This window comes from Hibiscus syriacus, unplaced genomic scaffold (genome assembly GCF_006381635.1).
Source record: "Hibiscus syriacus cultivar Baekdansim isolate YM2019G1 unplaced genomic scaffold, ASM638163v2 tig00111129_pilon, whole genome shotgun sequence".
Classification (NCBI taxonomy): Eukaryota; Viridiplantae; Streptophyta; class Magnoliopsida; order Malvales; family Malvaceae; genus Hibiscus; species Hibiscus syriacus.
This window is the reverse complement of record NW_024062990.1, coordinates 2,088-16,104: the sequence shown is the minus strand read 5'-3', so window position 1 is coordinate 16,104 and position 14,017 is coordinate 2,088. Positions and strand designations below refer to the sequence as shown.

The window sequence follows — 14,017 nt, the reverse complement described above, 5'->3', positions numbered from 1 at the left end:
TTTAAACATTCTAATATTATACTTAAATTACAACTCTCGTTCTAAATTAATTCTCAACCTTTTAAATTTTCATTTAATCCCCAAATTGCAACTCTCATTCTAAATTGGTCCCACAAACCTCTAAACATTTCAATTTCATCTCAAACTATCGATATATACTAATCATATTCCTAATTAATAAAATCTTTAGACCAAGCTCTATTAGGGATGGCAAACGGGCAGGTCGGGTGCGGATACCCCCTCCCCCATCCCCGTACCCACCTAATATTTTCAATCCTCCACCCGCCCACCACCCATGATGGGTAAATTTTTTCAAATCCACACCCGCCCACGCGGTACATTCTCAAATCCATCCCACACCCACTACCCAACTGGAGACTTACCCGGCTAGACCCGCCTGACAGCAAACTTAAGTTATACCGGGCAACAAAAGTCCGGTATAAACAGAAAATTCGCAGAGGTACATGAATAAGGCTGCACATTGACACCCATTTCTCGGATTCAAGATTAAAAGCTACCAATGCACGGTCGTGATATAGGGTTTTGATTTGATCTATAAATTGGTTGCCAGTATAGTACCTGGCTCAAGGCATTCCTTCGGAGTATTTGTTCGTTAAATGGCTTCCCAATGCTTCCATCACAGCTCGGCACACAAAATTTTCGGAAGCAATAAGCTCAATTCCTAACATTTGCTTTGCTTTTCCTTTTTCATAATTTCATCCACATCTAGATCCGCTTCTTCTAGCCGTTGGTTTCCCCATGAACAGACGGCTACTTGCGTTGCTCCAAACTGGGCTCGACAGCTAACCATTTGCAAGGGTTCAAACAGGTTTAGAATCCTTTGTCTTTTGACACACATAGATTGTCCTAGAATTATAATTTCTTCATCTTCATTATTGAAGTCTTTTTGCTATCCGCTCTTGAAACGAGGAACACCGTCTTTTGATTTCATCTCTTTCCCTGCACCAGCAACCAAAAAAGCTTATACAAATATAAGCAAATGATCCAGGATGCATAAAATATAGCCCGATATTTGGATATTACTTTGCATTATCTCAATCTAGAAAAAGAAGATCAAAACATAACTAAGAGGATTAGATCTGAAAACCGGAGTATTCACCTTACGACAAATTAAAGCAGCCACAAACAACTTTAATGCAACAAACAAGATTGGGGAAGTTGGTTTTGGACCTATGTATAAGGTGACATACAACTTACTACACACAAAGGAGATCAGAGTAAAGACTAAAGAAGAGGAAGAATGTGTACCTGAATGAGCTGGATACCAGAATTTGAAACTTAGAGAAGAAAACTATCAAAATATCGACGCGGTAACCAGCAAGCAAACACGAGATTGTACCTAAATTCATAAACTTATCCCTAAGATTTGGTTAAATTATAAGTTATATCTTATACAATACTAAGATTTATAAATTAGTCTATAAAATTATACCTAAATTCATAATGATCCAAAATTTAATGGATATTTAGTGGGCGGGCAGATGCGGGGCGGGCAAGGTATCAAACCCATCACCCGCCCACTACCCGCGACGGGTACCACTTTTTAAATCCACACCCGCCCACTACCCGCTAAAGTTATACCCATCTCCGTCCCAATTGGAGCAGGTACGGTGCGAAATCCACAAAAATACCCGTTTGCCATCCCTAAGCTCTATTATTATATTTTTGAAAAAAATAAAAAATAGGTTAAACTATGGTTGAAACTACTTACTCATTTAGATGAATTTGGGGATGAACTTAGAATATTCAAAAGTTTGAGGACCAATATGGAATGAGGTGTTTGGAGATGAAATTAGAATATTCAAAACTTGAGTATTAATTTAAAATGCGAGTCATAATTTATGAATAAATTGAAAAATTTAAGGCTAAATTACATGTTTACTCTTTCTTCTATTTTATTCAACGTAGTTTTAATTTTTTTTAATTTACTCACTCAAATTTATAAATAAAATTTTTTAATCACTTTTTCCCTAACCATGTGATGATGTGATATTTTTTATTATTTTTTAACCCATTAATATTTTATTAATACTATTTATATATATTTTTAGTATCCCTTATTTACCACTCCCCTTCCCCTTCCCCTTCCCCTTCCCCTTCCCCTTTTAATTAACTATGTTTTTCCTTCCTTGAAACTATCCAATCTCACAACCAAAATCAATCGCACCCCAACAGCCTTCGGATGAGGGCTGGCCACGCCAATAACGACCACTACTCGGTGGAGATAAATCTTCAACTTTACTCTCAAAACCCCATTTAACAGAAGTCCTCTCATAGAGAAATCGATGAGCAATTCGATCCCTCCAAGAAACGCTCGCACAATTTATGGATTAAAATCTTGTAAGTTGTCAAGGAAAATGCGTACCCAAATCAAACCATCTCGTTCGCCATCTCAATAACTTCATCAACATGGGAATTTTGAAACTAACCACAGTAGGCCTACAACCTTTCTCCTCCATCTCCCTAAATAACTTCAACCCCAATTAAAAATTCCCATCCTCACAATAACCACTAACCAGTGTATTAAAAGTACACCCATTTAGTTTCACAGTCTTTTTTCATCATTTTATAAAACCTCAAGCCTCCTCAAGATTTCCATTTTCAAATACCTATTAATGAATACATTGTTAAAAAAATCATGCCTCCCATCAATCAATTTCTGTATGGTTTCAGAAGCAAAAAGATTTGCAAAGCACATTGATAAAGAACGAATTCCATCTGAGGGAAAAAGAATATATCTGGAGAGCAAGGGTAGGGGTTGACGGCTATGAAAATAGGAAGAGAACGAAGCAGAGAAAAATGGTGGGAGGAAGTTAAAGAGAAACTGGAGTTTTTTTTTTCCTACTCAGTGGCGATGGAACTTGATTTGAGAAAATGAAAGGTTTTGGGGTTAAGAGTATCTTATTTTTTTAACTATTTTTATTTTTAATTATTTTCCTTTTACTTGTATTTTAATGATTTTTTTTTTATTTTAATACATGTTATAATGCTGTTAAAAAGTTAACTAATGGTGGAATCACTAAAAAAATTTATATATAAAGTTTAATGAGTAAATTGAAAAAAATTAAAAGTATGATGAATGAAATAAGAGAGAGTTAAGTTCAGTGAGTATCAGTGTAATTTACTCAAAACTTAAAACGCCTCTTTGAACTTTCTCTTTAGGCAAGTTACTCAAGTGGTCTGAGAGCTTTTACAATACTTTTATTTTAGTCATCGAATATTCTTGCAATTTCATTGTTAATAAAATTTTTCTTTTAATCCCTTAATAATTAAACCCCCTAACGATTTTGGCATAATTTTGACCAAATACTTTGATATGTTATGTTCAACCCTATTCACCTTGAAATTTTGTCCTCACTTGAAACACAACCCTTTTAAAATAATTTTTAAATATTGGTATTATTTTTTAATGAACTAAATTTAAATGTATGATTGATACGGGAGAAAAATACTTTATAGTCATCATAGGATCCAAGTTGTAACAAAGGAGCAAAGTTACCTAAACGATCTCTCAATGTAAGCAGGTCTCTTTCTTATAACGAAAATGCTAATTAAGTGAAATTATAATCATTCAAAGAAAAGGAAGGATAGGTATTACATAAAAATATTTTACACTAATAATTTATAATTAAATTTAAATAAAAACATTTTAATATATAATTGATTAGGAACACACTGATTTGAATTTGATTTAAAACAAACCGGATGTTTATCTCAAATTTTACAGACCTTATTATCATTCAAGGAGAAAATAACACTTTCAAAAAAATATTTTTGGACTTTGAAATATTTATTCTTGAATCTATAGTTTTAAAAAAATTCTACAATTTTTAAATATATAATATAATATATTTTAAGGGTTCTTTTTAGTTTCAAAAAACCCTTAAAATACCATGTAATAATTACTCAAGAACTATTCAGGGGGGGGGATACCATCCATAAAATGGGCGACAAAAGAGCAGAAATTGTTAATTGTCATGATATAACGTTCTGTACACACAACAAAAGAGAAAACTAAGTATAGCTTGGATTCAGTTTAATTCCCCCTTGATCTCGAGGCTTGAACAAGCAATGCAACTATCATCCCTTAACTTTTCACATACAAAAAAAGTAGTTAACAGCTTGTGTCACTCAGCATCTGCATCAGACCATTTTAGCGTTTAGCACCCTAAAAGGGGGGGGGGGAATTGCAGCAGCAGATTGACTCACTGCACAAGCAAAAAGGCTTCTTAATTTGCCAAGGAATCTCAATTCAACATGTAATTACAAACTTCAGAGCGTGTCAACTCGATCGATGACATCCAATGCCTTCATCCGGTCAATATAGAAGTTAATGAAAGGAACTGAAGATAGCCTCCGAATAGGGAAGGGACCTTTCTTAGTTTCAATTGTCGGAGAGTGGCTACTGCTTTTACTTAACCTATGGTGCTTGCTTAACCTAGTTTTTGCAGTGTCGAATTCCTGGCTCTTACTTATTCCAGGTGTATTTTTTCTCTTACTAACATCTCGAAGCATCTCTTGATCTTCGACCGTCAACATTGGCGATGCAGGCTTCTGTGTAGATAGTTGAACCATCTTCTGATTAGGGGACCTAATTGGAGACTTGACAGGTGACCTGATTCCACCATTGCAAGGCCTCGCTTGGGTAACAAGATGATGAAGCCACACTACCAGATCGAGAATATAAACTTCAGTTTTCTCCTTGTCTGCATGGTGCAGTGTTTCAATCCTGAGCAAGCCCGTTTGGCCAGCAGGTTTATGATTCACTTCAGACCTGAAATTTTGATCATAAAAGGTAAGCAACAAAAAGCATTAGAACCAAGGAAAGAAAAAGTATACACAGAACTTACCCAGTATTTGCCCATTCTCCAACCCAGCCAAACCCATGATGAGCTCTAGTTGAAACAAATTGGTACAATAGACAGAAGGATGAGTAATTGGTACATAAACTTAGAAGATAGTCAAATGGCTTCAACTCTGAAAACTGGAGAGAAGGAATTCCGGCCATGCCTTTTGAACAAAAACAACAAAAAATGACCACAAAAATAGGGTACCGTAAGATGCTTACTTGGTTGTGTTAGTGGCAATGGGAACTAGCCACTGCAATGTTTTTTCCATTTCCGCTTTGATTTGTGTGACAGTTAGCTGAAAAGAAATTTGAGAACTTGTAGTTCGGTGCATATTAGGAGTAAATATTTCCAACAGGCAACAGGGTAATAGCATCTTCAAAATTATGAATAATAGATGAGCAAGTAGATAAGTAATATTGCCGGCATCAAGATTATGCATATTTGTACCTCTTCTTTTATCTGAAATGACTGCAGTCTAAACCGCAAAGCAGACTTTATAGTAGGCGGTAGTCCTTGGTATAACGAATCCCTTGTATTAGGGGGCACCGAACTTGACCGAGAAACCTGAGAACATTAAACAACTAACTTATAAAACACCCTGTTTTTACTGAATAAAAACAAAAGCACTCCTAAAAAATTTTCCCAGCCTACGACATTTTATCATAAACTTTTAGACCTGTGATTATTGGCATGTCCATGAGCATAAACTACATGCTTATATAGCATATAATTTCTTGAAGTACCACAGGAAAATCGTATGAAACTGGTTTAAAAGAATCAAAGAACATATAGACCCAGACCAAGCTTACATCAGCGCTTCCAGAATATCATAGTGGTATCATGACTTTTCCATGCCACACTAAAAAAGGAAAGCATTAATAATTCCCTAGCCACATTCCTTACTAGTATTAAATTTTCGTAATTAAATAGCAAGTTTCAAATGAAATAGAGAAAAAACAATTTCAAAATAACATAAATTGAATAACTGAGCATTCATTGCTATCATCCATCGCACATTATTGCACACAGATTGAACCAAACAACCTATTAGTTGGAGCATATTCATAATATGCCTTAAAGGATTATATGTGCCTTGGGAAGGGGGAAAATCATGCAACGCCTTGCAAAAGCAGTTCATGATCTTTTTGTCCCAGTTGGGTCATGTAAAGGATCATACCTAAAACTATACGTACACCTGAATATAAGGCTCACAAGTCGACAACAAGCTCTAGAAAAATTTAGGATACCGCTACTAAAATAACAAGAATACTTATTAGGCTTTTATCAAGTTTGAAGAATAAATTCATCACGTCTGTTGCTGATTCTCCTCCAGTCTGTCAAAGCATTTTCTATGCTTGGGGTGATTTTCTTGATGTTATTTATCCCTTGAATCATAACACATTCTCTCTCTCTCTCTCTCTCTCTTTTGGAGCTTTCTTGTAACCTCAATCATGATAAGTAAAAAAGGATATAACAAAAGGAAGCATGAATGCTTCTGTGGTGTATAACCAAAATTGAACTACAAAAGATCCACTATCCTTTATCTCTAATAAGATATGTCCACTCAAAAGGACCTAAGACATCAATTCAGCGATCCATTCTAAATCTTCAAGAAATAAAGAAGAGGTAAAAAAGTCATTTGGCAGAAAATCTTAAACTTACAAGAGTATCAATTTGAGTAATGATATTTGCATAGTGCAAAGCAAGACCAGCAGACCCCAACTTTTTATGACTGTTAACAGAATCTTTAACAGGTTTCTCACCACCTGCAAGGTCATAGACAAAAACCAACACCATTCATAAATAGAACATATAGCAAATACTCTGTTTTTAAGCATAATAGAAAACGTGCATGAGCAGTAAATTTATGTATGTCATATTAACAGATGTAATCAACAAAAGAAGATAGCTATCCTTGAAAAACAAAAGGGCATAACATAATGTAAGGATTTAGCTTTGAATAGGAATTAAGTTCTGACATTTTATCCATTCTCAAACTATGGGAAATTAAGAATATCCGTTTACACAAGAAATCATACTTAGTTAAAGCTTTGATAATTGCTCAAGTCACTTTTTTTTATAAGAATAGGGCCTCATTAAAAAAACCCTTCATAACCATCAAGCTTCGAAGAACTCAACGGCCATTGGAATGAGGAAAAGAGTGCCCAAAATTTTATTATTAACACAAGGAATACATCCAAGAAAAGATCATTTTAAGTACAAAAGTTCCCCACTAAGACACCCAAAGCACTCACCCACCTCACCCATCCAAAACACCCCACACTAACCTATGCCCGACTTAGCTAAACTATCTGCTTCCCAGTTAGAACATCTCTGAACATGCCTAATAGTCACATTGTACTCCATCACTCTCTTGGCAATTTCTTGCTCAAGTTTTATAAGCAAGTGCAACTAAATATTTCGGCCATCACAAATTCTACAATAAAGTAATACCATTTCCAAATGTCTTCAGTTTAATGTTTTAAATGCTTACCAGCACTGCCAAAGGCCTCATGAATCTCCAAGTGCAAGAAATGAACAACATCTACGAGCTTCTCCATGACCTATGAACAGAAGATATAAAACTTAGTTCCACGACAGATATATATGTATTAACTTCAAAAATAATAACATTACGTGCAAAAGCTTGAACTAGTTGAGACTCAAAGTCCATTGAAAGAAAAAAGGACGAACAATATTAAAATTCATTTAGGAGTTCATACTGAAAAGAAAACAGATAGAGCTTTATTAACTCGTACCTCTTCCAAAATCTTTGACCAAAGGGATTTTTTCTTCAAACTTCTTACATGCTTCTTTTGACTCTTTAGTTCTGCTCTCAATATTGACAGGCTGTCTCCTGTAGTTCAAAAGTTAAAATTATAATATTAAAGGCCATTCATAAAATTAACAATATACCATAAAAATTACCAAGGGGGAAACTTAGTCGTAGAACACCTTCAGTCTTAAAAGAACTGAGACAGCAAATGATTGTAGAGTGTCACAAACCTAGAAATATCAGTTTGGCTCAAACTAGGCCACCGAAAACTAAGGTATAAATGCTCAGGCTGGGCAGCCCAAAAATGGAATGTAGCATCTACCAATCTAAATATGAGAGGTGCAGAAAATTCAAAGGGAAAAAGTATGGAATGCACGTAGAAATTCACAGAAATTGTGCAAAAGAAATGTCATATGAAAGCATTAAGATGCCCAAGAAGGCCCATGAAAAAGCTTAACAGTCGACCAAGGCCTCTGAAAACTGAGGTACAACTGGGATGGACAGCCCAAAAATAGAATGTAGAACTTCACAGAAATTGCACAAACTAAGTGTCATTAGAAAGCACTACCATGCACAACAAGGCCAGTGAAAAAGCTTAACAGTCTCTTAAAAAAACTTAATTCGGCACAGACGGTTTTGAATGGAATACATAAAAATAAATTCACACTACATATCTGCACTTTTGTTGGGTTTAATACACATTTTTTAATCAAGAAAAAAAATTAGAAACATCTTGTTAATCCAGAAGAAAACAATGCGAAATAAAAAAAATAGAGATCTAAGAAACAGGTTACCTCTTTGAGCAGCAGTTGAATTATCCTCTTCCTGAAGCTTCCGTCGATAATCTTGCTCAAATCTGTCCAAGGCATGCAACTCATGATATAATTCCTGCAAAGAAAATAGTTATCTCCCTAAATGATTAAAGATAACATCGGTTATAAATACGTAACAAATGAATTGTGCTACTATTCATATAACTTCTTACATAAGAAAGCATCAGAACAATAAGTTTGGAAGTCTGAAAAAATCTCAGCAATCTTATATCTAAAATCTGTACTCTTTTTTTTTTATAGAAGTTGGAGGTCTCATTAAAAACTCCCTTCGTATTCTTCCACATACTTAGAAGTATGTTGAAGAACATTGGAAGGAAGAAAAGAGTGCCTCATATTTTATTAAAAAGTAGACCAAGTAAATGTGGTAACACCGATCCCTCATACGGGAATATACACCATTACAAACCAAATCACCTAAAAATCTTACATCTTCAAACAAAAAGCCCCTAAGACAATAACCCTATTTCTAAAATACAGCACAAGATGTAAGATAGCATAGCAAAATAAAAACCAACAATTATAACCCCAAACTAAAAAACACCTCTGGAAACAGCTACCAAAACAATCACAATCCAATAGGAGGAGCAAGTTCTAATGAAATATCGTCAGGGACCCAAGAATAGGTTTTAAGGAAAGATCAACTTCATGCACCAAGACATTGAATAAATTATCACCGACCTTCAACTCCAACAACTCATCAATTCTCCCTTGACCTTTGTGAGTAATTGAATTTTAGCCCGATCAAAGGACGAAGGAAACTCACAACTGTTGTCAATTGCTATTAACTTGCCCCACTTAGTTGCAATGTTTTTGAAAGTATCCCAATTCCAAGCGTGAAAAAGGATACCTTTGCAAACTAACCACACACGCCGGCACTCCACCACTAGGCTCTCTGACCAAGTTTCCACTCTGGAAAACCATTCTGCAAGCGTCTCTAACTTATCTTCCTTCACGCTTCTCAAAGAATCAGAGTCTTCAAAAACCATGAGAACTACATTTCCAGCAGCTCTCATTAGCGTGAAACCAACTAATCCTTTGGCTTGTATTTGGTTAGCAAGATTACCAATTTTGATAAAGTTCTTGCACCACCCCACAAAACAGTTGCTCAACACTTGTAGTTTGTCTACGTCCACTACGCCCTCAACTTCAAAGAGTTTATTCCTCGAAATATCTTCCCTCCCAGACTTACTGTGATCAACTGTCGAGGACTTCTTCCAGAAAGACTGTCAGGGTTTATATTTAGCCAAAGAGACTCTGACTTTGCTGCCGTAAATATAATTACCATTCATCTTTGATATCGCTATCCTGGCTTCTTCTATTTTTGCATAGCGAATAAACCCAAAACGGACCCCTTTAGAGTTTCGTTTTTTAGGAATAAAGGCATCAATAACTTGACCATGAGTGCCAAAAATAGACCCAAGTCTCTTCCAATGGATCATCTCTGGAAGATTTTCGATAAAAATCGTGTAACAACCATTTTTGATCCCATTTTCGATTCTTGGATGTCCATCCTTCGACCAATTTTGAAACCCGTTTCTTCTCCTTCTCGTTACTTCGGAAAACTTTTCATAGGAGTAACCTTTCATAGCGCTCTCCTTGGTTCCATCATGATCAATAACAGCAATAGGAAGAGCTGGTGTTGCCTGAACTACAAAATTCTTCCCGACCTTTTGTTTCTTGCCTTGAGAGGAAGACATTCCATTCTCATTAGTCCTAAAATGTTGTTGACAGTCTGAAGTAGCTTTGACATAGCAATTTTTCAGACGCCCGATTGATAAAGAATTTTCACCCGACCTCGCTGAATATACTCTTAAATTTTGCTGATTTTGGGGCGAAAGCGAATGTCTGTAGGTAGTGCCGTCGGCCTCAACTGTCCAACTTGCCTCACGAGCCAATGCGGCCAGTACATCATTCATATTAGAACGCTCGAAGAGGTGCAAATTACCGTACTGCCTCAATCCGACAAGCAAAGGTCTGGTGAAAGCTCGCCTATTCCGTTTCCGGAGCTTTGTCCTCTCCTTAACGATCTCCCTCTCACGATTTCCCTTGCCGGAGTGTGAACAAGAGGTTGCATTGACGTGTCCAGCGGGTGTACTAGTGCGATTCGCAGTTGCTGGACCTGCTGCGTCTGTTGCAGTGAACCCACGAGTTCGCCTGGACTGGGACGGATGAAGGAGTTCCATGGAGAGAACTGGGTAGCGAATCTCGACCCAAGATAAATAGCACATTATAAATAGCACATGTACGGTACCCTATTTTTTGTTCCTAGAACCAATGAACTTAAACCAAAAATTCCCTACGATGCCTTTGGAAGGTAAATATTCTCATAAAAAAATACCCACATTTTGAAGTGCACAATGCAGCAAATTACTCCCCATTAGCAGATTATCAATTGAACAAGATAATTGATTTTTCAACTTAACATGGCTGGGAGGCTAGAGATCTAAGTCATACTTACTCAACTGGTGCGCTAAAATAGAAAATAAAACGTGCTACTTTATCAAGAGGATAAATACCATTGTCACAGTAAGCTTTAAAGGGGCAAAACTGCCATAAGAGACAAAGAACTGCATTAAAGTGCAAACATAGAGAAGCAGTTGGTCCTTATAAGTGCCTAGGTCAAGCTTGTAGGATATTTATTCCTTTGTAAAAGTGTGAAAATCAGGCCTTGTTGGATTTGGATTGAACAAATAGCTTACAATCTTTGAAGAAATCACCATAATTTATAGTCTGTCTCCTACACCAAGGTTTTGCTGTAAAAATTTCTCTCAACCACAATAAATTATCCATTATAGATAATAATGGGAAAAGAAGCAAAAGACAGGTGCTCAGAAGTGGGTGCAAAATATGGGAGCAACACAGGTAATATAAGGTGGAAGGAGGATAATCTCAAGCCAATGAAAATTGTGTCATTGCATTGGAAAATCACTCTTACAAAGTTATGTAACAAAGCCATGAATCAACAAATAATTGGAGTAGCGAGCAAGTTTTATGAAACCTGTGACAAGAATAAAATTAAAACTGCAGTCGGATTCTCCCACAACTTATATCTAGGGCCTCAATGAATACAACTTTTCATAAGACAAAACTGAAAATGTTATAGGGTCAAGATATTAAATTTTAATCTACAATTAGCAAGAAAGATCTCACTCTGCAAGATGGATTCACATGGTAAAATGCACGATGAACAAATTAGCATCCTTATTTCTTAACATAGTCCAATAGATAATTTAAGAAGAAAAAAATATGAATCCTTACAGAAGAAAGAACTGAAACGGGGGGGGGGGATGTTCTCTGCCACACAGACATATAGTTAACACAATGTCTCCAAACATGGGGGTAGGGGGAAGAAGTCTTCTCACCACAAGTTAGAAAAAGATGGAATGAAAGTCTTGGAATTAGAGAATTTAATCTTACACTGCAACTTCTAAGATCAGCACATGATACTAGTAAGAACTGATACTTACAGCTGTGTACTGAACCAAAGACATCAATTGTTTCATTATTGTCTCTGCTTCATCCTTCAATTGCTTTTCGAGTGTAAGCTCAGAACCCAACCTAAAGATTGTAAAAGATGATGAATTAAATATTTTAGAATCTTGCACTAATTTCGTAAATAACACTTAAAAAGAGTTCAATAATCTACAAAATTACTTTTCAAAATAACGATCTAAATTGTGCCACTGAGGATCTTTACAACGATTGCCAAAACGTACCACCTCTCCAGAAAAAACTTTTAACTCTTCCCTGTCGGAAATGGATAAAAAAATGTTCAACATTCTCAAATGCTTTTATAACTTAACCACCATTTGAGGATATTAACGAATTGTATAAAAACAAAATCATTTTCAAAGCATCATGTCATTTATTTTCACCTCTTATCAGCAGCTGCAATTCTCAGGAGTTCATCCATATCTCTTGATATCAAATTTTGCACACCTTCTGATGGAAGGACCACCTCTTTTAAATGTCTGATGTTCTCCTTAGAAAGTGATTGCACCAGATTGGCACCTTTAACAATTGTATTTGCCACTTCAAAAGCTAGAATTGATATTTTAATCCCTTTTGTCGTTACCCCAGAGGTAAAGCCACTGCTGAGGTTCAAATTCGTCATGCTACTACCAAGGGTGTCCAAAACTTCAACTGCCTTTCCAAGCCCAACACTACCAGCTCTACCTAAAGAGAGCTAACCTCAGAAACCTGCAAAAAGTAAGCAACAAGTGGATCTTTTCAATACTCATGAAGTGTGTTTGGTGGACGGTATCAAATAAACTTTGCAACAACCCAGTAAACGAAACAAACTAATAATCGTAGAGAAGGAAGCAACCTTCTCTGCTCCAGCAGTAGGCAGACTACAACCAGTAACTATCATGCTAGGAACCATAGTATTATAATATTAGAACAATAATTGTTGATCTGACTTCTCTCTACAAACACGAAATTCAGAACAACAGAAAATCATTCTGTATAAAACAAAATATCAATCAAGGTAAGACCCATGGTTCAGGGCAGACCTATATTTCTAACAGTCTCTTGCATATTTCCCTTCTGTTCCCATCAAAGAAAAAATTCTCCATCTCAATCCCAGCAAATGAAAAATATCTTAGCTATATCCACGATTCCATCCATCCTTAACATATTTCTAGAGAACAAGAGCAGTTGATGATGAAAATATAACTTCCAACCACTCATGAATATAAATCTTTACATCCTTTTACAATCGGCAAACACATTCTACATCAGTATCCTTCCAAGTAAGGAAATCTGACTTTAAATGGACAGCAACAACGATAGCCAGACCTAGTTCAGCATCTATAAACTATAGCATAAGTATAAACCAATCAAAGAATGGAGTCTAAGCCAATACAATGAACGCAAACGAAGCAAACAAAAAATTGGTACTAAATTTTTTATGAGGACACCGTAGAATGTAGAAAACAGACTGTAGGAAACAGACAAGTCTATTATTTTATTCTTTCTTACTTTCAGTAGAAACATATTACATATTTATATACAAATTATGCCTCTAAACTAGGAAACTCTAAGTTAGGAAAGATACTAATCCTAGGAGATGTAATCCCTTGAAATAAGGGATTGAAAACAAAAAATAATTACAGAATCTCTTGACAGCTCATTTCTATAATTCCCACACTCCTCCTCAAACTGGTGTATATATGTTGTATATACCCAGTTTGAATGACAGCTCATCAAAAGTCACTCGTGGAAGGGCTTTGGTGAAGATATCTGCAAGCTGTTTCTTCGTCGGAATGTACTGCAGTTGTGCAACTCCATTGTTGACCTTCTCGTAAATAAAATGTCTGTCTATCTCAATGTGTTTCGTTCTATCATGTTGTACTGGGTTTTTTGCTATACTCATAGCTGATTGACTGTCACTAAAAATCTCAAAATTCTTCTTGTCATCTAAGTCCAGTTCTGTGAGCAGTCTTTTAATCCACATTCCTTCACATATTCCGAGAGCCATTTCTTTAAACTCTGACTCAACACTACTTCGAGAGACAACAACTTGTTTCTTACTT

The 14,017-nt window shown here is 35.9% G+C and overlaps 1 protein-coding gene across 1 annotated transcript; it reads right to left on the bottom strand.

Annotated features, from left to right (window-relative positions):
- Nucleotides 1–4,168: 4,168 nt before the first annotated feature.
- LOC120154443 (protein PSK SIMULATOR 1-like) lies at nt 4,169–12,670 on the bottom strand. Its single transcript, XM_039166200.1, has 11 exons — nt 12,356–12,670; nt 12,135–12,227; nt 11,948–12,038; nt 8,442–8,535; nt 7,631–7,728; nt 7,366–7,435; nt 6,534–6,637; nt 5,319–5,435; nt 5,090–5,166; nt 4,872–4,916; nt 4,169–4,795 (listed from the first exon to the last, which is right to left on the bottom strand). The coding sequence occupies exons 1-11, from the start codon at nt 12,592–12,594 to the stop codon at nt 4,294–4,296; spliced, it is 1,530 nt and encodes a 509-aa protein (XP_039022131.1). The 5' UTR covers nt 12,595–12,670; the 3' UTR covers nt 4,169–4,293.
- Nucleotides 12,671–14,017: the final 1,347 nt, after the last annotated feature.

What these genes read in the sequence shown, in the direction of transcription:
- LOC120154443 (XM_039166200.1), bottom strand. Translation starts at nt 12,594, where the DNA reads ATGACGAATTTGAACCTCAGCAGTGGCTTTACCTCTGGGGTAACGACA. An exon ending in TTCAACTGCTGCTCAAAGAG is followed by an intron (nt 7,729 to 8,441) that starts GTAACCTGTTTC and finishes TTTGAACTACAG; the next exon opens with GAGACAGCCTGTCAATATTG. An exon ending in CATTTCAGATAAAAGAAGAG is followed by an intron (nt 5,167 to 5,318) that starts GTACAAATATGC and finishes ATTTCTTTTCAG; the next exon opens with CTAACTGTCACACAAATCAA.